We start from the raw sequence: 26902 nt of genomic DNA, 5'->3' as shown, positions 1-26902 counted from the left end.
ACACACACACACACACACACACACACACACACACACTCACACTCACACTCACACGTCCCATTTCTACCTGTACGTTGAGCTGGAGTGCTTTACCTGTGGAGGTGCCGTGAAGGAGCCCCCTTCCTACTCTGTCTTGTTCCAGTTTCATCCGGTTGGCTGACTACCTGATGGTGAACACCATGCACATCCTGGCTGTGAACTCTGCGGCCAAACTACTGGCCGTCCTGCAGGACCAGATCCAGCACACCCCAACACACGCTGTCATCCACAGCTGGGCCGACACCGATGCTGCTGTCGCTGCTGCTGCTGGAGACGGAGGTGGAGCCACGGAGGACTCCGACAGGAAGGTACAGCAAGACCGTTTCAGACCTCTCGTCTGGGACCCACAGCCGTTCCATGGATTTGATCTATTCCAGAACTAGTCCACGTGATTCAACCGGTCAACTAATCACCAGAACGTTGACCTGGTGACTCAGGTGAGGTAGTTCAGAGCGGCTACATGAAGGTGGCTGTGGAGAGGGTTGAACAACACTTTCTCAGACGTGGATGTAGCCTCATCCTGCGCGGACTAAAAAGCAACTATGGAGCTAAACAGACACGGTTGGCTTCGTGTTTATTGACAACATAAATACATTTAAACAATGGCCACCTTTTTGTCTCTCAAATACATTGTGCCAGTTGTTGATTAGCTATGAGTCAAAACGACATGGTATCAGTAACAAGATACAACTAGGATTCTCCACATGGCAGCTCCACGGCGTCCAGCCCCTTCGATGGGCCAGCATCATTACGTTTTCAGCCAACTCGTCTCAGTGGAGATCCTCCAGTGGACCACTAGGCTTTCTGAAACCAGAGGCCTGTTTAGGAGAGTTTAAAGCTACAGAGGGACAGTGTGTAACAGGTGTTATCGTCTGTCTTGTAGAATGGAGAATACAGTCAGCTTTCTGCCTGCATCCTTCTAAAAACGTTTACTTTAGTGGGTTCCTTTTGTTGTGACAATCCCTTCCCCTTTAACTGTGTATTAACCCCTGTGTGTGTGTCTGTGTGTGTGTGTGTGTGTGTGTGTGTTTGTGTGTGTGTGGTGTGTGTGTGTGTGTGTGGTGTGTGTGTCTGTGCGTCTGTGTGTGTGTGTGTGTGTGTGTCTGTGTGTGTGCGTCTGTGTGTGTGTTTCTGTGTGTGTGTGTGTGTGTGTGTGTGTGTGTACCTCAGGCTACAGAGCCCGCAGTGGAGGCTGTTCATCTTCTACCCATGTTTGTGTCGGAGCTGATGCTGGAGACCCACGCTCTGACCTACGAACCCTCCGTAGACCTCTTCCAGGTCTGTAACCCCTGACCTCTCACCTTTCAGCTCACCGAAGATGTCATCGTTCTGCAACATGTCAATATGGCTCTGAATTTGTTACTTTTTTTGTTTGTAAAAATGTATCTCTCTCTCGCTCTCTCTTTATGCATGTGCCTGTGTTTTTGTTTGAGTGTCTGTGTGTGTCGTGTGTGTGTGTGTGTGTGTGTGTGTGTGTGTGTCTGTGTGTGTCGTGTGTGTCTGTGTGTGTCGTGTGTGTCTGTGTGTGTGTGTGTCTGTGTGTGTCGTGTGTGTGTGTCGTGTGTGTGTGTCTGTGTGTGTGTGTGTGTGTGTCTGTGTGTGTCTGTGTGTGTGTGTGTGTGTGTGTCTGTGTGTGTCGTGTGTGTGTGTCGTGTGTGGGTTGTGTGTCTGTGTGTGTGTTGTGTGTGGGTTGTGTGTCTGTGCATGTGTCGTGTGTGGGTTGTGTGTCTGTGTGTGTGTGTCGTGTGTGGGTTGTGTGTCTGTGTGTGTGTCGTGTGTGGGTTGTGTGTCTGTGCGTGTGTCGTGTGTGGGTTGTGTGTCTGTGCGTGTGTCGTGTGTGGGTTGTGTGTCTGTGTGTGTGTTGTGTGTGGGTTGTGTGTCTGTGTGTGTGTTGTGTGTGGGTTGTGTGTCTGTGCCTTGTGTGTGCCTGTGTGTGTGGGTTGTGTGTCTGTGCGTGTGTCGTGTGTGGGTTGTGTATCTGTGTGTGTGTCGTGTGTGGGTTGTGTGTCTGTGCGTGTGTCGTGTGTGGGTTGTGTGTCTGTGTGTGTGTGTCGTGTGTGGGTTGTGTGTCTGTGTGTGTGTTGTGTGTGGGTTGTGTGTCTGTGTGTGTGTCGTGTGTGGGTTGTATGTCTGTGTGTGTGTTGTGTGTGGGTTGTGTGTCTGTGCCTTGTGTGTGCCTGTGTGTGTGGGTTGTGTGTCTGTGCGTGTGTCGTGTGTGGGTTGTGTGTCTGTGTGTGTGTCGTGTGTGGGTTGTGTGTCTGTGCGTGTGTCGTGTGTGGGTTGTGTGTCTGTGTGTGTGTGTCGTGTGTGGGTTGTGTGTCTGTGTGTGTGTTGTGTGTGGGTTGTGTGTCTGTGTGTGTGTCGTGTGTGGGTTGTGTGTCTGTGTGTGTGTTGTGTGTGGGTTGTGTGTCTGTGCCTTGTGTGTGCCTGTGTGTGTGGGTTGTGTGTCTGTGCGTGTGTCGTGTGTGGGTTGTGTATCTGCGCATGTGTGTGTGCCTGTGAGTGTGGCTGTGTGTGTGTGTGTGTATATATTCCCCTAACAGGAATGTGTGTCAGAGATCATCTCTAGGTTCCAGGAGACGGTGTTGTCATTAGTTGTGCTGGTGACTGACTCCTACTTTGATGCCTTCACTCAGCCCATGATCAACAGCAAGGTGTGAAACACTACCGCTGACTAATTAGCATAAAAACGATGTGTGTGACAACTACACCTGTTATAGTGAGACAACTACACCTGTTATAGTGAGACAACTACACCTGTTATAGTGAGACAACTACACCTGTTAAAGTGAGACAACTACACCTGTTATAGTGAGACAACTACACCTGTTATAGTGAGACAACTACACCTGTTATAGTGAGACAACTACACCTGTTATAGTCAGACAACTACACCTGTTATAGTGAGACAACTACACCTGTTATAGTGAGACAACTACACCTGTTATAGTGAGACAACTACACCTGTTATAGTGAGACAACTACACCTGTTATAGTGAGACAACTACACCTGTTATAGTGAGACAACTACACCTGTTATAGTGAGACAACTACACCTGTTATAGTGAGACAACTACACCTGTTAAAGTGAGACAACTACACCTGTTATAGTGAGACAACTACACCTGTTATAGTGAGACAACTACACCTGTTATAGTGAGACAACTACACCTGTTATAGTGAGACAACTACACCTGTTATAGTGAGACAACTACACCTGTTATAGTGAGACAACTACACCTGTTATAGTGAGACAACTACACCTGTTATAGTGAGACACCTACACCTGTTATAGTGAGACAACTACACCTGTTATAGTGAGACAACTACACCTGTTAAAGTGAGACAACTACACCTGTTATAGTGAGACAACTACACCTGTTATAGTGAGACAACTACACCTGTTATAGTGAGACAACTACACCTGTTATAGTGAGACAACTACACCTGTTATAGTGAGACAACTACACCTGTTATAGTGAGACAACTACACCTGTTATAGTGAGACAACTACACCTGTTATAGTGAGACAACTACACCTGTTAAAGTGAGACAACTACACCTGTTATAGTGAGACAACTACACCTGTTATAGTGAGACAACTACACCTGTTATAGTGAGACAACTACACCTGTTATAGTGAGACAACTACACCTGTTATAGTGAGACAACTACACCTGTTATAGTGAGACAACTACACCTGTTATAGTGAGACAACTACACCTGTTATAGTGAGACAACTACACCTGTTATAGTGAGACAACTACACCTGTTAAAGTGAGACAACTACACCTGTTATAGTGAGACAACTACACCTGTTATAGTGAGACAACTACACCTGTTATAGTGAGACAACTACACCTGTTATAGTGAGACAACTACACCTGTTATAGTGAGACAACTACACCTGTTATAGTGAGACAACTACACCTGTTATAGTGAGACAACTACACCTGTTATAGTGAGACAACTACACCTGTTAAAGTGAGACAACTACACCTGTTATAGTGAGACAACTACACCTGTTATAGTGAGACAACTACACCTGTTATAGTGAGACAACTACACCTGTTATAGTGAGACAACTACACCTGTTATAGTGAGACAACTACACCTGTTATAGTGAGACAACTACACCTGTTATAGTGAGACAACTACACCTGTTATAGTGAGGCAACTACACCTGTTATAGTGAGACAACTACACCTGTTATAGTGAGACAACTACACCTGTTAAAGTGAGACAACTACACCTGTTATAGTGAGACAACTACACCTGTTAAAGTGAGACAACTACACCTGTTATAGTGAGACAACTACACCTGTTATAGTGAGACAACTACACCTGTTATAGTGAGGCAACTACACCTGTTATAGTGAGACAACTACACCTGTTATAGTGAGACAACTACACCTGTTAAAGTGAGACAACTACACCTGTTATAGTGAGACAACTACACCTGTTAAAGTGAGACAACTACACCTGTTATAGTGAGACAACTACACCTGTTATAGTGAGACAACTACACCTGTTATAGTGAGGCAACTACACCTGTTATAGTGAGACAACTACACCTGTTAAAGTGAGACAACTACACCTGTTATAGTGAGACAACTACACCTGTTAAAGTGAGACAACTACACCTGTTATAGTGAGACAACTACACCTGTTATAGTGAGACAACTACACCTGTTATAGTGAGGCAACTACACCTGTTATAGTGAGACAACTACACCTGTTATAGTGAGACAATTACACCTGTTAAAGTGAGACAACTACACCTGTTATAGTGAGACAACTACACCTGTTAAAGTGAGACAACTACACCTGTTATAGTGAGACAACTACACCTGTTATAGTGAGACAACTACACCTGTTATAGTGAGACAACTACACCTGTTATAGTGAGACAACTACACCTGTTAAAGTGAGACAACTACACCTGTTATAGTGAGACAGCTACACCTGTTAAAGTGAGACAACTACACCTGTTATAGTGAGACAACTACACCTGTTATAGTGAGACAACTACACCTGTTATAGTGAGACAACTACACCTGTTAAAGTGAGACAACTACACCTGTTATAGTGAGACAACTACACCTGTTATAGTGAGACAACTACACCTGTTAAAGTGAGACAACTACACCTGTTATAGTGAGACAACTACACCTGTTATAGTGAGACAACTACACCTGTTATAGTGAGACAACTACACCTGTTAAAGTGAGACAACTACACCTGTTATAGTGAGACAACTACACCTGTTAAAGTGAGACAACTACACCTGTTATAGTGAGACAACTACACCTGTTATAGTGAGACAACTACACCTGTTATAGTGAGACAACTACACCTGTTATAGTGAGACAACTACACCTGTTATAGTGAGACAACTACACCTGTTATAGTGAGACAACTACACCTGTTATAGTGAGACAACTACACCTGTTATAGTGAGACAACTACACCTGTTATAGTGAGTACATTTTTCCTCAAAGTAGCTATCAGCAACGTCCGTGCTTGTAGGAACAAGTCCAGTGCAGGTCTTAGCTCACCAAAGACAAGGCTGTTATTTGGTTTAGTTGTAGTTTTTGGGGACAGTTTTCCAGACACAGATTTAACCCAGTTCTAGAATTAAAAGCAATGTGAAGAATCTTCATGGAAAGTTCTGTTCAGTATTATTGTTGGTCTGTGTCCAGGAAACCATCCCTAAATGTTTAAATAGTCTGACAAGATGGCTGTTGTCCAGTTAGTAATACTATCCTATCATAACATGGTTGTACCATTCAGGTAGAGGAGATGTAATACTATCCTATCACAACATGGTTGTACCATTCAGGTAGAGTAGATGTAATACTATCCTATCATAACATGGTTGTACCATTCAGGTAGAGGAGATGTAATACTATCCTATCATAACATGGTTGTACCATTCAGGTAGAGGATATGTAATACTGTCCTATCACAACATGGTTGTACCATTCAGGTAGAGGAGATGTAATACTATCCTATCATAACATGGTTGTACCATTCAGGTAGAGGATATGTAATACTGTCCTATCATAACATGGTTGTACCATTCAGGTAGAGGAGATGTAATACTATCCTATCACAACATGGTTGTATTCCACAACCATTCAGGTAGAGGAGATGTAATACTATCCTATCATAACATGGTTGTATTCCACAACCATTCAGGTAGAGGAGATGTAATACTATCCTATCATAACATGGTTGTATTCCACTACCATTCAGGTGGAGGAGATGTAATACTATCCTATCATAACATGGTTGTATTCCACTACCATTCAGGTGGAGGAGATGTAATACTATCCTATCATAACATGGTTGTACCATTCAGGTAGAGGAGATGTAATACTATCCTATCATAACATGGTTGTACCATTCAGGTAGAGGAGATGTAATACTATCCTATCATAACATGGTTGTACCATTCAGGTAGAGGAGATGTAATACTATCCTATCATAACATGGTTGTACCATTCAGGTAGAGGAGATGTAATACTATCCTATCATAACATGGTTGTATTCCACTACCATTCAGGTAGAGGAGATGTAATACTATCCTATCATAACATGGTTGTACCATTCAGGTAGAGGATATGTAATACTGTCCTATCATAACATGGTTGTACCATTCAGGTAGAGGAGATGTAATACTATCCTATCATAACATGGTTGTATTCCACTACCATTCAGGTAGAGGAGATGTAATACTATCCTATCATAACATGGTTGTATTCCACTACCATTCAGGTAGAGGAGATGTAATACTATCCTATCATAACATGGTTGTACCATTCAGGTAGAGTAGATGTAATACTATCCTATCATAACATGGTTGTACCATTCAGGTAGAGGAGATGTAATACTATCCTATCATAACATGGTTGTACCATTCAGGTAGAGGAGATGTAATACTATCCTATCATAACATGGTTGTATTCCACTACCATTCAGGTGGAGGAGATGTAATACTATCCTATCATAACATGGTTGTACCATTCAGGTAGAGGAGATGTAATACTATCCTATCATAACATGGTTGTACCATTCAGGTAGAGGAGATGTAATACTATCCTATCATAACATGGTTGTACCATTCAGGTAGAGGAGATGTAATACTATCCTATCACAACATGGTTGTACCATTCAGGTAGAGGAGATGTAATACTATCCTATCATAACATGGTTGTACCATTCAGGTAGAGGAGATGTAATACTATCCTATCATAACATGGTTGTACCATTCAGGTAGAGGAGATGTAATACTATCCTATCATAACATGGTTGTATTCCACTACCATTCAGGTGGAGGAGATGTAATACTATCCTATCATAACATGGTTGTATTCCACTACTCAGGTGGAGGAGAAGACGTGTGGTGACGGTCCTGGTCTGGAGGCCATGTTAGAGGATGATAAACACCTCCTGAACATCATCATCGACATCAAGGTCAGCATTCTGTGTCCCTTTTAAATGTCATTTGAATGAGCTAAGTGGATGGTAATTGTCTTGGACATTTTGGTGTCAACTTAGTGTCTATTATGATCCCTAATGGCAAAGCTCTTTAAATCTGTTGTGGCAGTTAAATGCCTTTCACAGTTCAGTGTTTTGTTGTCTTGCCTCTTCGTCCTTGTGCCCTGATTCCCTGACTGTTCGTCTAACTGGCTGCCTCATTAAGAAGTTTGTTTTGTTGTCTCTCCTCGTCTCCCTCTTCCTCCTCGTCTCCCTCTTCCTCCTCCTCTCGCTCCCTCTCAGCAATCGCTCCAGTTTGCGTTTGACTCGGCCAGCGTATACGCGCGCACCTTTGAGAGCTTCCGCGTCTTCTACAGAGAGAATGAGAGTCTGGACCTGGACGCGCTCAGAGATCAGGATCACGGTACCGTAGCAACGCTCTTCATCATCGTCACCAACATCATCAATTCAATGAACTTACCGGGGAACAGAGAAAATGGATTAGCCAAGGCACTTCTTTTCAGTATATAGCTTTGAGTTTCTACAGTCAACACAAATACCACAGCAGCATATCCATGTTGTCTCAGTTCATTCAGACCTTTGGATCCAATGAGGTCCTTTAGGCGTTTTCTGTATATATCACAGTGGCAAATCAACACTCCCCCATCTCTCTTTTTTAAACGGTCTAGAGAGTCATCATGTGACTCTGTACCCGGTCCTGTTCCCTGTAGGAGTGGCGTTCTTCGCTGAGAGTCTGGAGAAGTACCACAGCGAACATAAAGAGGCCCAGGCCATCAAACAGAAGAGGCACCTGGGCCTGCTGCTGGTAGACACCACTCTGCTCAAAGGGAAGCTCATCCCCTCACCACTACGCTGTCTGGAGGTAGGAGGAGAGGAACAGTGTTCCCAGTGTTAATCACCCCCTGCCTTTGCACTGTGGAGATCTGAAACTTATTCATTGATATTAGCAATATGTACAAATATTAACTTCCACTTAGCCTATCAGAGGGCGAGTTTGAGCTATTACCAAATTGCTTACAAATGTCAAATCCTATCGGTTCTCCACAAGTCCATAGGGCTTAGGATCAAGTGGTGGATTTGGGATTGGGCCGTCCATCCACCCACTGACCAACATTAACGCCTGTGCTGCCCCCCCTCCCACCCTCCCCTCCAGGCCATCAATGACATGCTCCCCCTGCTGGCCAAGAGAAAGATCGACGCCATCATCGCTGAGGCTCAGGATGCCCAGTTCAAACTGGAGTTCATCCCCTCTGCAACTACAGAGTTCGTCAACTCCCTCACCTTCCTAGAGGAGATACAGGAGCGGGTAAGAGACGGTTTTGTCTAGAAAGGATACAGCTTTTGTAAAAATGGACTTTTTCCTGGCAGGTTAGGAGAACTTACGCAGTAGGGTTAGGAAAATGAACGTAGCAGGTTAGGAGAACCTACGCAGTAGGGTTAGGAAAATGAACGTAGCAGGTTAGGAGAACCTACGCAGTAGGGTTAGGAAAATGAACGTAGCAGGTTAGGAGAACTTACGCAGTAGGGTTAGGAAAATGAACGTAGCAGGTTAGGAGAACTTACGCAGTAGGGTTAGGAAAATGAACGTAGCAGGTTAGGGGAACTTACGCAGTAGGGTTAGGAAAATGAACGTAGCAGGTTAGGAGAACCTACGCAGTAGGGTTAGGAAAATGAACGTAGCAGGTTAGGAGAACTTACGCAGTAGGGTTAGGAAAATGAACGTAGCAGGTTAGGGGAACTTACGCAGTAGGGTTAGGAAAATGAACGTAGCAGGTTAGGGGAACTTACGCAGTAGGGTTAGGAAAATGAACGTAGCAGGTTAGGAGAACTTACGCAGTAGGGTTAGGAAAATGAACGTAGCAGGTTAGGAGAACCTACGCAGTAGGGTTAGGAAAATGAACGTAGCAGGTTAGGAGAACTTACGCAGTAGGGTTAGGAAAATGAACGTAGCAGGTTAGGAGAACTTACGCAGTAGGGTTAGGAAAATGAACGTAGCAGGTTAGGGGAACTTACGCAGTAGGGTTAGGAAAATGAACGTAGCAGGTTAGGAGAACCTACGCAGTAGGGTTAGGAAAATGAACGTAGCAGGTTAGGAGAACTTACGCAGTAGGGTTAGGAAAATGAACGTAGCAGGTTAGGGGAACTTACGCAGTAGGGTTAGGAAAATGAACGTAGCAGGTTAGGGGAACTTACGCAGTAGGGTTAGGAAAATGAACGTAGCAGGTTAGGAGAACTTACGCAGTAGGGTTAGGAAAATGAACGTAGCAGGTTAGGGGAACTTACGCAGTAGGGTTAGGAAAATGAACGTAGCGGGTTAGGGGAACTTACGCAGTAGGGTTAGGAAAATGAACGTAGCAGGTTAGGGGAACTTACGCATTAGGGTTAGGAAAATGAACGTAGCAGGTTAGGGGAATTAGGTTAAGGTTGACGGTCACACAGAGCCATCATCTTCTTCATTCAAGAGACTGACTCCGTCCCAGAGTAGCGGACAGACCCAGAGTAGGGGACAGACCCAGAGTAGGGGACTCAGACCCAGAGTAGGGTACTCAGACCCAGAGTAGGGGACAGACCCAGAGTAGGGGACTCAGACCCAGAGTAGGGTACTCAGACCCAGAGTAGGGGACAGACCCAGAGTAGGGGACAGACCCAGAGTAGGGGACAGACCTAGAGTAGGGGACAGACCTAGAGTAGGGGACAGACCCAGAGTAGGGGACAGACCTAGAGTAGGGGACTCAGACTCAGAGTAGGGGACAGACCCAGAGTAGGGGACAGACCCAGAGTAGGGGACTCAGACCCAGAGTAGGGGACTCAGACCCAGAGTAGGGGACAGACCCAGAGTAGGGGACAGACCCAGAGTAGGGGACAGACCTAGAGTAGGGGACAGACCTAGAGTAGGGGACAGACCCAGAGTAGGGGACAGACCTAGAGTAGGGGACTCAGACCCAGAGTAGGGGACAGACCCAGAGTAGGGGACAGACCCAGAGTAGGGGACAGACCCAGAGTAGGGGACTCAGACCCAGAGTAGGGGACAGACCCAGAGTAGGGGACAGACCCAGAGTAGGGGACTCAGACCCAGAGTAGGGGACTCAGACCCAGAGTAGGGGACTCAGACCCAGAGTAGGGGACAGACCCAGAGTAGGGGACTCAGACCCAGAGTAGGGGACAGACCCAGAGTAGGGGACTCAGACCCAGAGTAGGGGACAGACCCAGAGTAGGGGACAGACCCAGAGTAGGGGACAGACCTAGAGTAGGGGACAGACCCAGAGTAGGGGACTCAGACCCAGAGTAGGGGACGCAGACCCAGAGTAGGGGACTCAGCCCCAGAGTACTTTGTCACTTTGTATCACACTGTAGTCATTGTTGCATTACTCATTACCACACTACTGGGAAAGATGACCAAGGGAGTCAGTAGTGTTGGGTTCATGTTGTCAGGTGAAAGTCTTTCTTGAATGTTTCTGGGAAAGGACTTAGTCGAATTTCTGTTTTCAGCCAGCATGGCCCGCCTAGCAAAACATCTGGGGTAAACACTGCCAGTTCTTTCATGGTCTGTGTGTTTGTGTGTCAGATGGAGTGGCTGGACGAGCAGACAGAGACCGTGTGCCAGATGTACAAGCTGATAGACTCCTACTCCGTGCCCAGCCCTCCTGAGGACTTGGCCGTCTACGCCACCCTGAAACCCTCAGTCACCGGCGTACGCAACGCCATCGACAAGGCCGTGGGAGAGAAGGACGCCAACGTGGACAAGTTCTGTGTCCACCTCCAACGGGACATCACCGACCTCAACAAGGAGGTCAAGAGGGTCAAACAGCAGGCTCAGGTAAGTAGAGGTCAAGGGTCAACGCTCAGATGCATTGTATCACACTAGCTTCAGCATCACGCTAAGGGTCAGTGTTTGTTCCCAGACAGGCTTTATAAATAACTGTGGAAAAAGCTAAGAATGTAGACATCAGTCTCTGGATATGACAGTCATTTACAACTGGGTTCCTCTTCCCCAGGTCGTTGTGCTCTAAATCAACTGACCTGAAAAGATCATTTTGTCTGTCAGATTAGGGTAAATAGAGATGTGTATGGGTTTGATCCAGACCAGGGAGGGACAACTTTGATGGGGGTTGGAGCCATTACAAATCTGAACTCATAGTGAGTGGCCGCTGTGGCTCGCGGGTCTGCATACCCACATCCAGGGAGGGGCGGCAGGGTAGCCTAGTGGTTAGTGCGTTGGACTAGTAACCGGAAGGTTGCAAGTTCAAACCCCCGAGCTGACAAGGTACAAATCTGTCGTTCTGCCCCTGAACAGGCAGTTAACCCACTGTTCCTAGGCCGTCATTGAAAATAAGAATGTGTTCTTAACTGACTTGCCTAGTTAAATAAAGGTCAAATAAACATCCATACACACACGCAGGCAGAGCCGGCCCTAGCCTTTTTGGGGCCCTAGGGGACATTTTGCTGCGAGTAAAACAGTTTCCCGTCCCTGATCCATGTATAACTGTGTGTATGTGTTGATCTCTGCTCCCCAGAACAATCAGATCATGGACATCAACGCTGAGCGTCCCAAGGTCCGTCTGCTGCTGGACGAGGTCCAGGTCTCCATAGACGAGCTGCAGAACCAGGCCTTCCAGTACAAGTCTTTCCAGAAGAACTTCAAGGTACTACTATACTATACAATACCATACTATACAATACAATATTCTACAGTACCATACTATACCATACTATACTATACAATACAATATTCTACAGTACCATACTATACAATACCATACTATACAATACAATATTCTACAGTACCATACTATACAATACCATACTATACAATACAATATTCTACAGTACCATACTATACAATACTATACTGTACCATACTATACAATACAATATTCTACAGTACCATACTATACAATACTATACTATACCATACTATACAATACAATATTCTACAGTACCATACTATACAATACCATACTATACAATACAATATTCTACAGTACCATACTATACAATACCATACTATACAATACTATACTATACAATACAATATTCTACAATACCATACTATACCATACTATACTATACAGTACAATACTATACTATACAGTACCATACTATACCATACTATACTATACAATACCATACCATACTATACAGTACCATACAATACAATACCATACTATCCTATACCATACAATACAATACCATACTATACAGTACCATACTATACTATACAATACACTATTCTACAGTGCCATACTATACCATACAATACAATACCATAATATACAATACCATACTATACAATACCATACTATACTATACAATACAATACCGTACTATACAGTACCATACTATACTATACAATACAATATTCTACAGTACCATACTATACCATACTATACTATACAGTACAATACAATACCATACTATACAATACCATACTATACGATACAATACCATACTATACAGTACCATACTATACCATGCTATACTATACAATACAGTACTATACAATGCAATACCATACAATACAATACCATACTATACAATACCATACTATACAGTACCATACTATACTATACAATACTATACACTACAATACCATACGATGCCATACTATACAATACAATACCATACAATACAATACCATACTATACAGTACCATACTATACGCTACCATACTATACAAACAATATCCTACACTACCATACGATACAATACCATACTATACCATACTATACAATACAATATTCTGCAATACAATAATATACAATACCATACTATATCATACTATACCATACTATACAATACAATATTCTACACTACCATACTATACAATACCATACTATACTATACAATACAATAATATACAATACCATACTATATCATACTATACAATAGCATACTATACAATACCATACTATATGGTACTATACAATATTCTACAATACTATACAATACTATACCATACTACACCATACTATACAATGCCATACTATACGATATCATACTATACCATACTATACAATACAATATTCTACAATACAATACTATACAATACCATACTATACGATACTATACAATACAATATTCTACAATACCAGGCTATACAATACCATACTATACGATACTATACAATACGATATTCTACAATACTATACAATACTATGCAATACCATACTATACCGTACTATACCGTACTATACCGTACTATACAATACTATACAATACCATACTATACAATACTATACAATACCATACTATATCATACTATACAATACTATACAATACCATACTATACAATGCTATACAATAGCATACTATACCATACTATGCTCTACCATACTATACTATACAGTACAATACCATACTATACAGTACCATACTATACCATACTATACTATACAATACAATACCATACTATACAGTACCATACAATACAATACCATACTATACAATACCATACTATACAGTACCATACTATACTATACAATACAATATTCTACAGTGCCATACTATACCATACTATACTATACAATACACTATTCTACAGTACCATACTATACCATACTATACTATACAATACAATATTCTACAGTACCATACTATACCATACTATACTATACAGTACAATACAATACCATACTATACAATACCATACTATACGATACAATACCATACTATACATTACCATACCATACAATACAATAACATACTATGCAATACAATACCATACTATACAGTACCATACTATACCATGTTATACTATACAATACAGTACTATACAATGCAATACCATACAATACAAATCCATACTATACAATACCATACTATACAGTACCATACTATACTATACAATACTATACACTACAATACCATACTATACAATACAGTACAATACTATACCATATTATACAATGCAATACCATACAATACAACACCATACTATACAGTACCATACTATACGATACCATACTATACAAACAATATCCTACACTACCATACTATACAATACCATACTATACCATACTATACTATACAATACAATATTCTGCAATACGATAATATACAATACCATACTATATCATACTATACCATACTATACAAGACAATATTCTACACTACCATACTATACAATACCATACAATACTATACAATAGCATACTATACAATACCATACTATATGGTACTATACAATATTCTACAATACTATACAATACTATACCATACTACACCATACTATACAATGCCATACTATACGATATCATACTATACCATACTATACAATACAATATTCTACAATACAATACTATACAATACAATACTATACGATACTATACAATACAATATTCTACAATACCAGGCTATACAATACCATACTATACGATACTATACAATACGATATTCTACAATACTATACAATACTATGCAATACCATACTATACCGTACTATACCATACTATACCATACCATACAATACTATACAATACTATACAATACTATGCAATACCATACTATACCGTACTATACCATACAATACCATACTATACAATACTATACAATACCATACTATACCATACCGTACAATACAATACAATATTCTACAATACCATACTATACGATACCATACTATACCATACTATATTATGTAATACAATATTCTACAATACCATACTATACAATACTATACCATACCATACTATACCATGCTAAACCATACTATACAATACAATACTATACCATACTATACAATACAATATTCTACAATACCATACTATGCTACACCATACTACCCTAGACCATACTGTACAATACTATACAACGGCATACTATATAATACTATGCAATACCATACTATGCAATACAATACTATACAATACTTTACAATACTATACTATGCCATACCATACTATACCATACTATGCTATGTAATGCAATATTCTACAGTGCCATACTATACCATACAATACTATACAGTACAATGTTCTACAATACAATACTATACAACACCATACTATACAATACGATATAATACAATACCATGCTATACAATACCATACTATACCGTACTATACCATACTATACAATATTCTACAATACGATACTATACAATACAATACTATACGATTCAATACATAGATGCAGAGTAATAGGATACAGTACGTCTTCTGACCACTAGAGGACAGTAAAACACCACTTTTCACCATTGTTCCTTGAGAGAAACAGTATAGTTAAATGTAGAGTAACTTACTGTTGTGCGTTTAAGTATCTTCCCTTTGGCACTTTTTCACACCTGGATGTGCATTGATTGAGGCAATTCAGATTAGGTGTCTCTTTCAAAGGATGCCTATATTCTCTATCCCTCATTGACCCCTTTCTCCCTGGCCTTGGCACCCGTCTTGTCCACTACCCTCAAGTAGAGTCACCCCTCTCTGACTTCTAACCCCTTGCCTCTGTAGGTTGAGGTGACTAAGTACGAGGCGTTAGTGGAGATGAGTTGTTCCTCTCTGACCTCTAACCCCTTGCTTCTGAAGGTGGAGATGACTAAGTATGAGGCGTTAGTGGAGATGAGTGACCCCTCTCTGACCTCTAACCCCTTGCCTCTGTAGGTGGAGGTGACTAAGTATGAGGCGTTAGTGGAGATGAGTGACCCCTCTCTGAGCTCTAACCCCTGACCTCTGTAGGTGGAGGTGACTAAGTATGAGGCGTTAGTGGAGATGAGTGACCCCTCTCTGAGCTCTAACCCCTGACCTCTGTAGGTGGAGGTGACTAAGTATGAGGTGTTAGTGGAGATGAGTGACCCCTCTCTGAGCTCTAACCCCTGACCTCTGTAGGTGGAGGTGACTAAGTACGAGGCCTAAGAAGAGATGAGTCATCCCTCTCTGACCTCTAACCCCTTGCCTCTGTAGGTGGAGGTGACTAAGTACGAGGCGTTAGAGGAGCTGAGTGCGGAGGTGAAACTGAAACAGCTGCTGTGGGACTCTCTGGAGGAGTGGGACGCCCTGCAGGCCGGCTGGATGGAGGTACAGTATGGAACCATGCAGGGGGTTAGATATCACACACACGACACTGTGTTCCCTACCATACACTTCTGACAAAGGGGATTGTTCCTCTATTCTTCGCTGTCTCAAAGTCTCACCTTTTGCATTCTGACCACGCTGCAAAAGTTAATGCGATTGTGTCCGAAAATGAGGCTACAGCAACATATTCTGCCTGTGTGTCTTCCTTCTCAGTGTATGTAATAACAGTAGTATACTCCACCTGTCTTCTCAGTGTATGTAATAACAGTAGTATACTCCACCTGTCTTCTCAGTGTATGTAATAACAGTAGTATACTCCACCTGTCTTCTCAGTGTATGTAATAACAGCAGTATACTCCACCTGTCTTCTCAGTGTATGTAATAACAGTAGTATACTCCACATGTCTTCTCAGTGTATGTAATAACAGCAGTATACTCCACCTGTCTTCTCAGTGTATGTAATAACAGTAGTATACTCCACCTGTCTTCTCAGTGTATGTAATAACAGTAGTATACTCCACCTGTCTTCTCAGTGTATGTAATAACAGTAGTATACTCCACCTGTCTTCTCAGTGTATGTAATAACAGTAGTATACTCCACCTGTCTTCTCAGTGTATGTAATAACAGTAGTATACTCCACCTGTCTTCTCAGTGTATGTAATAACAGTAGTATACTCCACCTGTCTTCTCAGTGTATGTAATAACAGCAGTATACTCCACCTGTCTTCTCAGTGTATGTAATAACAGTAGTATACACCACCTGTCTTCTCAGTGTATGTAATAACAGTAGTATACTCCACCTGTCTTCTCAGTGTATGTAATAACAGTAGTATACTCCACCTGTCTTCTCAGTGTATGTAATAACAGTAGTATACTCACGTGTCTTCTCAGTGTATGTAATAACAGTAGTATACACCACCTGTCTTCTCAGTGTATGTAATAACAGTAGTATACTCCACCTGTCTTCTCAGTGTATGTAATAACAGTAGTATACTCCACCTGTCTTCTCAGTGTATGTAATAACAGTAGTATACTCCACCTGTCTTCTCAGTGTATGTAATAACAGTAGTATACTCCACGTGTCTTCTCAGTGTATGTAATAACAGTAGTATACTCACGTGTCTTCTCAGTGTATGTAATAACAGTAGTATACACCACCTGTCTTCTCAGTGTATGTAATAACAGTAGTATACTCCACCTGTCTTCTCAGTGTATGTAATAACAGTAGTATACTCCATGTGTCTTCTCAGTGTATGTAATAACAGTAGTATACACCACCTGTCTTCTCAGTGTATGTAATAACAGTAGTATACTCCACGTGTCTTCTCAGTGTATGTAATAGCAGTAGTATACACCACCTGTCTTCTCAGTGTATGTAATAACAGTAGTATACACCACCTGTCTTCTCAGTGTATGTAATAACAGTAGTATACTCCACGTGTCTTCTCAGTGTATGTAATAACAGTAGTATACCCCACCTGTCTTCTCAGTGTATGTAATAACAGTAGTATACTCCACGTGTCTTCTCAGTGTATGTAATAACAGTAGTATACTCCACCTGTCTTCTCAGTGTATGTAATAACAGTAGTATACCCCACCTGTCCTTCTCTCTCTCCCTCCCAGTGTAAGTTTGAGGAGTTGGACCCAGAGACTCTGAGTGCCCAGGTCAATAAATATGCCAAGTGTGTGAACCAGCTGGAGAAAGGCCTGCCACCCAACAGTGTGGTTCCACGACTCAAAGAGCACGTTGAGGGCATGAGAGAGAAGGTATGATGTGTGTTGTGTAGGATGATTCTCTCCAGTTGATGTCGATATGATGTGTGTTGTGTAGGATGATTCTCTCCAGTTGATGTCGATATGATGTGTGTTGTGTAGGATGATTCTCTCCAGTTGCTGTCGATATGATGTGTGTTGTGTAGGATGATTCTCTCCAGTTGATGTCGATATGATGTGTGTTGTGTAGGATGATTCTCTCCAGTTGATGTCGATATGATGTGTGTTGTGTAGGATGATTCTCTCCAGTTGATGTTGATATGATGTGTGTGTGTGTAGGATGATTCTCTCCAGTTGATGTCGATATGATGTGTGACAGAAGGTTGTTTTTTGTTACGGTCTGTAATGTACTGTATATGCATGAGTGAACAAACATTAGGAACACCTGCTCTCTCCATGACAGACTGACCAGGTGAATCCAGGTGAAAGCTATGATCCCTTATTGATGTCACTTGTTAAATCCACTTCAATCAGTGTAGATGAAGGGGAGGAGACGGGTTAAAGAAGGATGTTTAAGCCTTGAGACAATTGAGACATGGATTGTGTGTGCCATTCAGAGGGTGAATGGACAAGACAACAGATTTAAGTGTGTGAACGGGGTATGGTAGTTGGAGCCAGGTGCACCAGTTTGAGTGTGTCAAGAACTGCAACGCTGCTAGGTTTTTCATGCTCAACAGTTTCCTGTGTGTAACAAGAATGGTCCACCACTTAAAGGACATCCAGCCAACTTGACACAACTGTGGGAAGCATTGGAGTCAACTTAGGCCAGCTTCCCTGTGGAACGCTTTCCACACCTGGTAGAGTCCATGTCCTGATGAATTGAGGCTGTTCTGAGGTCAGAAGGGGTGGCAACTCAATATTAGGAAGGTGTTGCTAATGTTTTGTACACTCAGTGTGTGTGTGTTACCTGGCTGTGGGTGTGTGTAACGTGTGTGTTACCTGGCTGTGGGTGTGTGTAACGTGTGTGTTACCTGGCTGTGGGTGTGTGTGTGTGTGTTACATGGCTGTGGGTGTGTGTGTGTTACCTGGCTGTGGGTGTGTGTTACCTGGCTGTGGGTGTGTGTTACCTGGCTGTGTGTGTGTGTGTGTGTGTTACCTGGCTGTGGGTGTGTGTGTGTGTGTGTTACCTGGCTGTGGGTGTGTGTGTGTGTGTTACCTGGCTGTGGGTGTGGGGGTGTGTGTGTGTTACCTGGCTGTGTGTGTGTGTTACCTGGCTGTGGGTGTGTGTGTGTGTTACCTGGCTGTGTGTGTGTGTGTGTGTGTGTTACCTGGCTGTGGGTGTGTGTGTGTTACCTGGCTGTGGGTGTGTGTAGGTTACCTGGCTGTGTGTGTGTGTGTGTTACCTGGGTGTGGGTGTGTGTGTGTTACCTGGCTGTGGGTGTGAGTGTGTGTGTGTTACCTGGCTGTGGGTGTGTGTGTGTGTGTGTTACCTGGGTGTGGGTGTGTGTGTGTTACCTGGCTGTGGGTGTGTGTGTGTTACCTGGCTGTGGGTGTGAGTGTGTGTGTGTTACCTGGCTGTGGGTGTGTGTAACGTGTGTGTCTTTTCTCCCTCCAGCTCCCAGTGATCACAGACCTGCGTAACCCGTGTCTGAAGGGCAGACACTGGGAGATTCTGGAGGCCGTCATAGAGGCCAGTCTCCTGGAGGAACCTCAAACTCTGGCCTCTCTAGAGGGACTCAACATCTTCAGCTACAGCGAAGCGATACAGGAGGTAACACCCTCCCTCTGCTAAGACATGGACATACAGGAGGTAACACCCTCCCTCTGCTATGACATGGACATACAGGAGGTAACATCTGCTATGACATGGACATACAGGAGGTAACACCTGCTATGACATGGACATACAGGAGGTAACATCTGCTATGACATGGACATACAGGAGGTACCACCCTCCCTCTGCTATGACATGGACATACAGGAGGTAACATCTGCTATGACATGGACATACAGGAGGTAACATCTGCTATGACATGGACATACAGGAGGTAACACCTGCTATGACATGGACATACAGGAGGTAACATCTGCTATGACATGGACATACAGGAGGTACCACCCTCCCTCTGCTATGACATGGACATACAGGAGGTAACATCTGCTATGACATGGACATACAGGAGGTAACATCTGCTATGACATGGACATACAGGAGGTAACACCTGCTATGACATGGACATACAGGAGGTAACATCTGCTATGACATGGACATACAGGAGGTAACATCTGCTATGACATGGACATACAGGAGGTAACATCTGCTATGACATGGACATACAGGAGGTACCACCCTCCCTCTGCTATGACATGGACATACAGGAGGTAACATCTGCTATGACATGGACATACAGGAGGTAACATCTGCTATGACATGGACATACAGGAGGTAACACCTGCTATGACATGGACATACAGGAGGTAACATCTGCTATGACATGGACATACAGGAGGTAACATCTGCTATGACATGGACATACAGGAGGTACCACCCTCCCTCTGCTATGACATGGACATACAGGAGGTAACATCTGCTATGACATGGACATACAGGAGGTAACATCTGCTATGACATGGACATACAGGAGGTAACACCTGCTATGACATGGACACACAGGAGGTAACATCTGCTATGACATGGACATACAGGAGGTAACATCTGCTATGACATGGACATACAGGAGGTACCACCCTCCCTCTGCTATGACATGGACATACAGGAGGTAACATCTGCTATGACATGGACATACAGGAGGTAACATCTGCTATGACATGGACATACAGGAGGTAACACCTGCTATGACATGGACATACAGGAGGTAACATCTGCTATGACATGGACATACAGGAGGTAACATCTGCTATGACATGGACATACAGGAGGTAACATCTGCTATGACATGGACATACAGGAGGTAACATCTGCTATGACATGGACATACAGGAGGTAACATCTGCTATGACATGGACATACAGGAGGTAACACCTGCTATGACATGGACATACAGGAGGTAACATCTGCTATGACATGGACATACAGGAGGTAACATCTGCTATGACATGGACATACAGGAGGTAACATCTGCTATGACATGGACATACAGGAGGTAACATCTGCTATGACATGGACATACAGGAGGTAACATCTGCTATGACATGGACATACAGGAGGTAACGTCTGCTATGACATGGACATACAGGAGGTACCACCCTCCCTCTGCTATGACATGGACATACAGGAGGTACCACCCTCCCTCTGCTATGACATGGACATACAGGAGGTAACACCCTCCCTCTGCTATGACATGGACATACAGAAGGTACCATCTGCTATGACATGGACATACAGGAGGTAACATCTGCTATGACATGGACATACAGGAGGTAACACCTGCTATGACATGGACATACAGGAGGTAACACCTGCTATGACATGGACATACAGGAGGTAACACCTGCTATGACATGGACATACAGGAGGTAACATCTGCTATGACATGGACATACAGGAGGTAACATCTGCTATGACATGGACATACAGGAGGTAACACCTGCTATGACATGGACATACAGGAGGTAACATCTGCTATGACATGGACATACAGGAGGTAACATCTGCTATGACATGGACATACAGGAGGTAACATCTGCTATGACATGGACATACAGGAGGTAACACCTGCTATGACATGGACATACAGGAGGTAACATCTGCTATGACATGGACATACAGGAGGTAACATCTGCTATGACATGGACATACAGGAGGTAACATCTGCTATGACATGGACATACAGGAGGTAACACCCTCCCTCTGCTATGACATGGACATACAGGAGGGACCACCCTCCCTCTGCTATGACATGGACATACAGGAGGTAACACCCTCCCTCTGCTATGACATGGACATACAGGAGGTAGCATCTGCTATGACATGGACTTACAGGAGGTAACACCCTCCCTCTGCTATGACATGGACATACAGGAGGTAACACCCTCCCTCTGCTATGACATGGACATACAGGAGGTACCACCCTCCCTCTGCTATGACATGGACATACAGGAGGTAACACCCTCCCTCTGCTATGACATGGACATACAGGAGGTAACACCCTCCCTCTGCTATGACATGGACATACAGGAGGTACCACCCTCCCTCTGCTATGACATGGACATACAGGAGGTAACACCCTCCCTCTGCTATGACATGGACATACAGGAGGTAACACCCTCCCTCTGCTATGACATGGACATACAGGAGGTAACATCTGCTATGACATGGACATACAGGAGGTAACACCCTCCCTCTGCTATGACATGGACATACAGGAGGTAACACCCTCCCTCTGCTATGACATGGACATACAGGAGGTACCACCCTCCCTCTGCTATGACATGGACATACAGGAGGTAACACCCTCCCTCTGCTATGACATGGACATACAGGAGGTAACATCTGCTATGACATGGACATACAGGAGGTAACATCTGCTATGACATGGACATACAGGAGGTAACATCTGCTATGACATGGACATACAGGAGGTAACATCTGCTATGACATGGACATACAGGAGGTAACATCTGCTATGACATGGACATACAGGAGGTAACATCTGCTATGACATGGACATACAGGAGGTAACATCTGCTATGACATGGACATACAGGAGGTACCAACAACAGACTTGTTGATGTAGTTGTATCCATTCCGTTGTAGCAGGTGAACCAGGCCAAACAGAAGCTGTACAGTAAAGTGTTTGACCCAGTCTGGTTCTCCTCTTCCAGGTGTCAGGACAGGCTTCAGGAGAGGCATCGCTGGAGACCATCCTTAAAAAGGTAGGAAAGACCCAGGAAGAACATGTTGTAGTTCTACTTCCTGTAATTCCTATTGTCTAAACTCGACCCCACTGTGTAGGTTGAGGATTCCTGGAAGACCACGGAGTTTCCGGTTCTCTCCCACCGGGACTCTAAAGACCTGTTCATCCTGGGAGGAACTGATGACATTCAGGTGCTGCTGGATGACAGTACCATCAACATGGCCACGGTGGCGTCCTCTCGCTACGTCGGCCCCATCAAGACCAGAGTAGACGAGTGGCAGAGGCAGCTAAACCTCTTCAGCCAGACACTGGTGAGACCGAGACCAATCACATTCATTTACTGTTTTGGCTAAACTCAAGGTGAGAGACTAGAGACCAGATCAAATGGATGGGACTGTGTGATGATGCTGTTTTATACGCCAAATGGTCATGTATCAAATGCAAATGGTCATGTATCAAATGCTAGGTAATTCTCTCCTCCTTCTCCCCCTCTACCCTTCTAATCCTATCCCTCTTTCTCTCACTGATGTACCTCTCTCTCTCTCTCTCTCGCTCTCTCGCTCTCGCTCTCTCGCGCTCACGCTCTCCCTCACTCGCTCGCTCTCCCTCTCTCGCTCTCTTGCTCTCCCTCTCTCGCTCTCCCTCTCTCTCTCTCGCTCTCTCGCGCCCTCCCTCCCTCCCTCCCTCCCTCCCTCCCTCCCTCCCTCCTGTAGGAAGAGTGGCTGACGTGTCAGCGTAACTGGCTGTATCTGGAGAGTATCTTCAGTGCTCCAGACATCCAGAGACAGCTTCCTGCTGAAGCCAAGATGTTCCTCCAGGTGGACAAGTCCTGGAAGGAGATTATGAGGAAGGTCAACAGGCTTCCCAATGCTCTGAGGGCTGCTACACAGCCAGGTAACTAACTCTCTCTCTCACACACACACTCACACACTCAGAGAGAGAGAGAGAGAGGGGTATCACCCCCCCTCCCCTCCCCTGTTCTCTTTGTCTCTCTACAGGTCTGCTGGAGATCTTCCAGAACAACAACGCCCTGCTAGACCAGATCCAGAAGTGTCTGGAGGCCTACCTGGAGTCCAAGAGAGTCATCTTCCCCAGGTACTCTGCTGTCTGCATGTATCTCTCTAGGACCAGGATTGGTGGTCAACGTCTGAACCACTTGGTTAATCTGCTGATGTCATGTCTCACTGTGTTGTGATGTTCCCTGTGGTGAAATGTTGGAAGACACTTCATGAATCAACGTGTCCGCCTCTCGGTACCGTTCCCAGGTTCTACTTCCTGTCCAACGATGAGCTCCTGGAGATCTTGGCTCAGACCAGGAACCCCCAGGCCGTTCAGCCCCACCTCAGGAAGTGTTTTGATGCTATCGCCCGCCTGGAGTTCGCCCTGCTGCCCCCTCCGCCCCCCGGCGCCATGACAACCCAGCCGGCAGACGGAGAACAGGAGAAGGTCTACAGCAACGACATTCTGGCCATGGTATCACCTGAAGGAGAGAAGGTAGATAATATACTGGTTATGGTCTCACCTGAGAGAGAGAAGGTAGGTAATATACTGGTCATGATCTCACCTGAAGGAGAGGAGGTAGGTAATATACTGGTCATGGTCTCACCTGAGAGAGAGAAGGTAGGTAATATACTGGTCATGGTCTCACCTGAAGGAGAGAGAAGGTAGGTAATATACTGGTCATAGTCTCACCTGAAGGAGAGAAGGTAGGTAATATACTGGTCATGGTCTCACCTGAGAGAGAGAAGGTAATATACTGGTCATGGTCTCACCTGAGAGAGAGAGAGAGAAGGTAGGTAATAAACTGGTCATGGTCTCACCTGAGAGAGAGAAGGTAATATACTGGTCATGGTCTCACCTGAGAGAGAGAAGGTAATATACTGGTCATGGTCTCACCTGAGAGAGAGAGAGAGAAGGTAGGTAATAAACTGGTCATGGTCTCACCTGAGAGAGTGAAGGTAGGTAATATACTGGTCATGGTCTCACCTGAGAGAGAGAGAAGGTAATATACTGGTCATGGTCTCACCTGAGAGAGAGAGAGAAGGTAGGTAATATACTGGTCATGGTCTCACCTGAGAGAGAGAGAAGGTAGGTAATATACTGGTCATGGTCTCACCTGAAGGAGAGAGAAGGTAGGTAATATACTGGTCATGGTCTCACCTGAGAGAGAGAGAAGGTAGGTAATATACTGGTTATGGTCTCACCTGAAGGAGAGAAGGTAATATACTGGTCATGGTCTCACCTGAAGGAGAGAAGGTAATATACTGGTCATGGTCTCACCTGAAGGAGAGAAGGTAATATACTGGTCATGGTCTCACCTGAAGGAGAGAAGGTAGGTAATATACTGGTTATGGTCTCACCTGAAGGAGAGAAGGTAGGTAATATACTGGTCATGGTCTCACTTGAAGGAGAGAGAAGGTAGGTAATATACTGGTCATGGTCTCACCTGAAGGAGAGAGAAGGTAGGTAATATACTGGTCATGGTCTCACCTGAGAGAGAGATAAGGTAGGTAATATACTGGTCCTGGTCTCACCTGAAGGAGAGAAGGTAGGTAATATACTGGTCATGATCTCACCTGAAGGAGAGAAGGTAGGTAATATACTGGTCATGGTCTCACCTGAAGGAGAGAGAAGATAGGTAATAAACTGGTCATAGTCTCACCTGAAGGAGAGAAGGTAGGTAATATACTGGTCATGGTCTCACCTGAGAGAGAGAGAAGGTAGGTAATATACTGGTCATGGTCTCACCTGAAGGAGAGAGAAGGTAGGTAATATACTGGTCATGGTCTCACCTGAAGGAGAGAGAAGGTAGGTAATATACTGGTCATGGTCTCACCTGAGAGAGAGAAGGTAGGTAATATACTGGTCATGGTCTCACCTGAAGGAGAGAGAAGGTAGGTAATATACTGGTCATGGTCTCACCTGAAGGAGAGAGAAGGTAGGTAATATACTGGTCATGGTCTCACCTGAAGGAGAGAGAAGGTAGGTAATATACGGGTCATGGTCTCACCTGAAGGAGAGAGAAGGTAGGTAATATACTGGTCATGGTCTCACCTGAGAGAGAGAAGGTAGGTAATATACTGGTCATGGTCTCACCTGAAGGAGAGAGAAGGTAGGTAATATACTGGTCATGGTCTCACCTGAAGGAGAGAGAAGGTAGGTAATATACTGGTCATGGTCTCACCTGAGAGAGAGAGAAGGTAGGTAATATACTGGTCATGGTCTCACCTGAAGGAGAGAGAAGGTAGGTAATATACTGGTCATGGTCTCACCTGAGAGAGAGAGAAGGTAGGTAATATACTGGTTATGTTCTCACCTGAGAGAGAGAAGGTAGGTAATATACTGGTCATGGTCTCACCTGAGAGAGAGAGAAGGTAGGTAATATACTGGTCATGGTATCACCTGAGAGAGAGAAGGTAGGTAATATACTGGTCATGGTCTCACCTGAGAGAGAGAGAAGGTAGGTAATATACTGGTTATGGTCTCACCTGAGAGAGAGAGAAGGTAGGTAATATACTGGTCATGGTCTCACCTGAGAGAGAGAAGGTAGGTAATAAACTGGTCATGGTCTCACCTGAAGGAGAGGAGACCTCCCTGTCTTTCTCTCTGTTGATTATTTCACTGTCACTGCAGATGGATCTTCAGTTGTCAAGATGGACGTAACAAAGTTTTTAATGAAAATGTTATCCTTGACTTCCATTACAATATTTGGTGTGTGTGTATTTGTGTGTGTTCATTCTGTGTATGTGTATTTGTGTTTG

At 43.9% G+C, this 26902-nt stretch overlaps 1 protein-coding gene across 1 annotated transcript in view; it reads left to right on the top strand.

Moving 5' to 3' along the window:
* The window catches only part of LOC110533220 (dynein, axonemal, heavy chain 6), a 191597-nt gene that overhangs the window by 22072 nt on the left and 142623 nt on the right, over positions 1-26902 (top strand). Inside the window, exons 9-25 of the mRNA XM_090188666.1 lie at positions 143-347; positions 1210-1317; positions 2583-2693; positions 7429-7518; positions 7825-7945; positions 8253-8404; positions 8696-8848; positions 11108-11359; positions 12057-12185; positions 16440-16553; positions 18175-18318; positions 19880-20035; positions 23110-23160; positions 23240-23452; positions 23855-24035; positions 24140-24236; positions 24407-24635. Coding sequence (XP_090044792.1) covers positions 143-347; positions 1210-1317; positions 2583-2693; positions 7429-7518; positions 7825-7945; positions 8253-8404; positions 8696-8848; positions 11108-11359; positions 12057-12185; positions 16440-16553; positions 18175-18318; positions 19880-20035; positions 23110-23160; positions 23240-23452; positions 23855-24035; positions 24140-24236; positions 24407-24635 — 2506 coding nt within the window. The remainder of the gene's footprint in view (positions 1-142; positions 348-1209; positions 1318-2582; positions 2694-7428; positions 7519-7824; positions 7946-8252; positions 8405-8695; positions 8849-11107; positions 11360-12056; positions 12186-16439; positions 16554-18174; positions 18319-19879; positions 20036-23109; positions 23161-23239; positions 23453-23854; positions 24036-24139; positions 24237-24406; positions 24636-26902) is intronic.

This window comes from Oncorhynchus mykiss, chromosome 10 (genome assembly GCF_057628025.1).
Source record: "Oncorhynchus mykiss isolate SJ-2025 chromosome 10, ASM5762802v1, whole genome shotgun sequence".
Classification (NCBI taxonomy): domain Eukaryota; kingdom Metazoa; phylum Chordata; class Actinopteri; order Salmoniformes; family Salmonidae; genus Oncorhynchus; species Oncorhynchus mykiss.
This window is presented reverse-complemented; position numbering and strand designations above follow the sequence as displayed.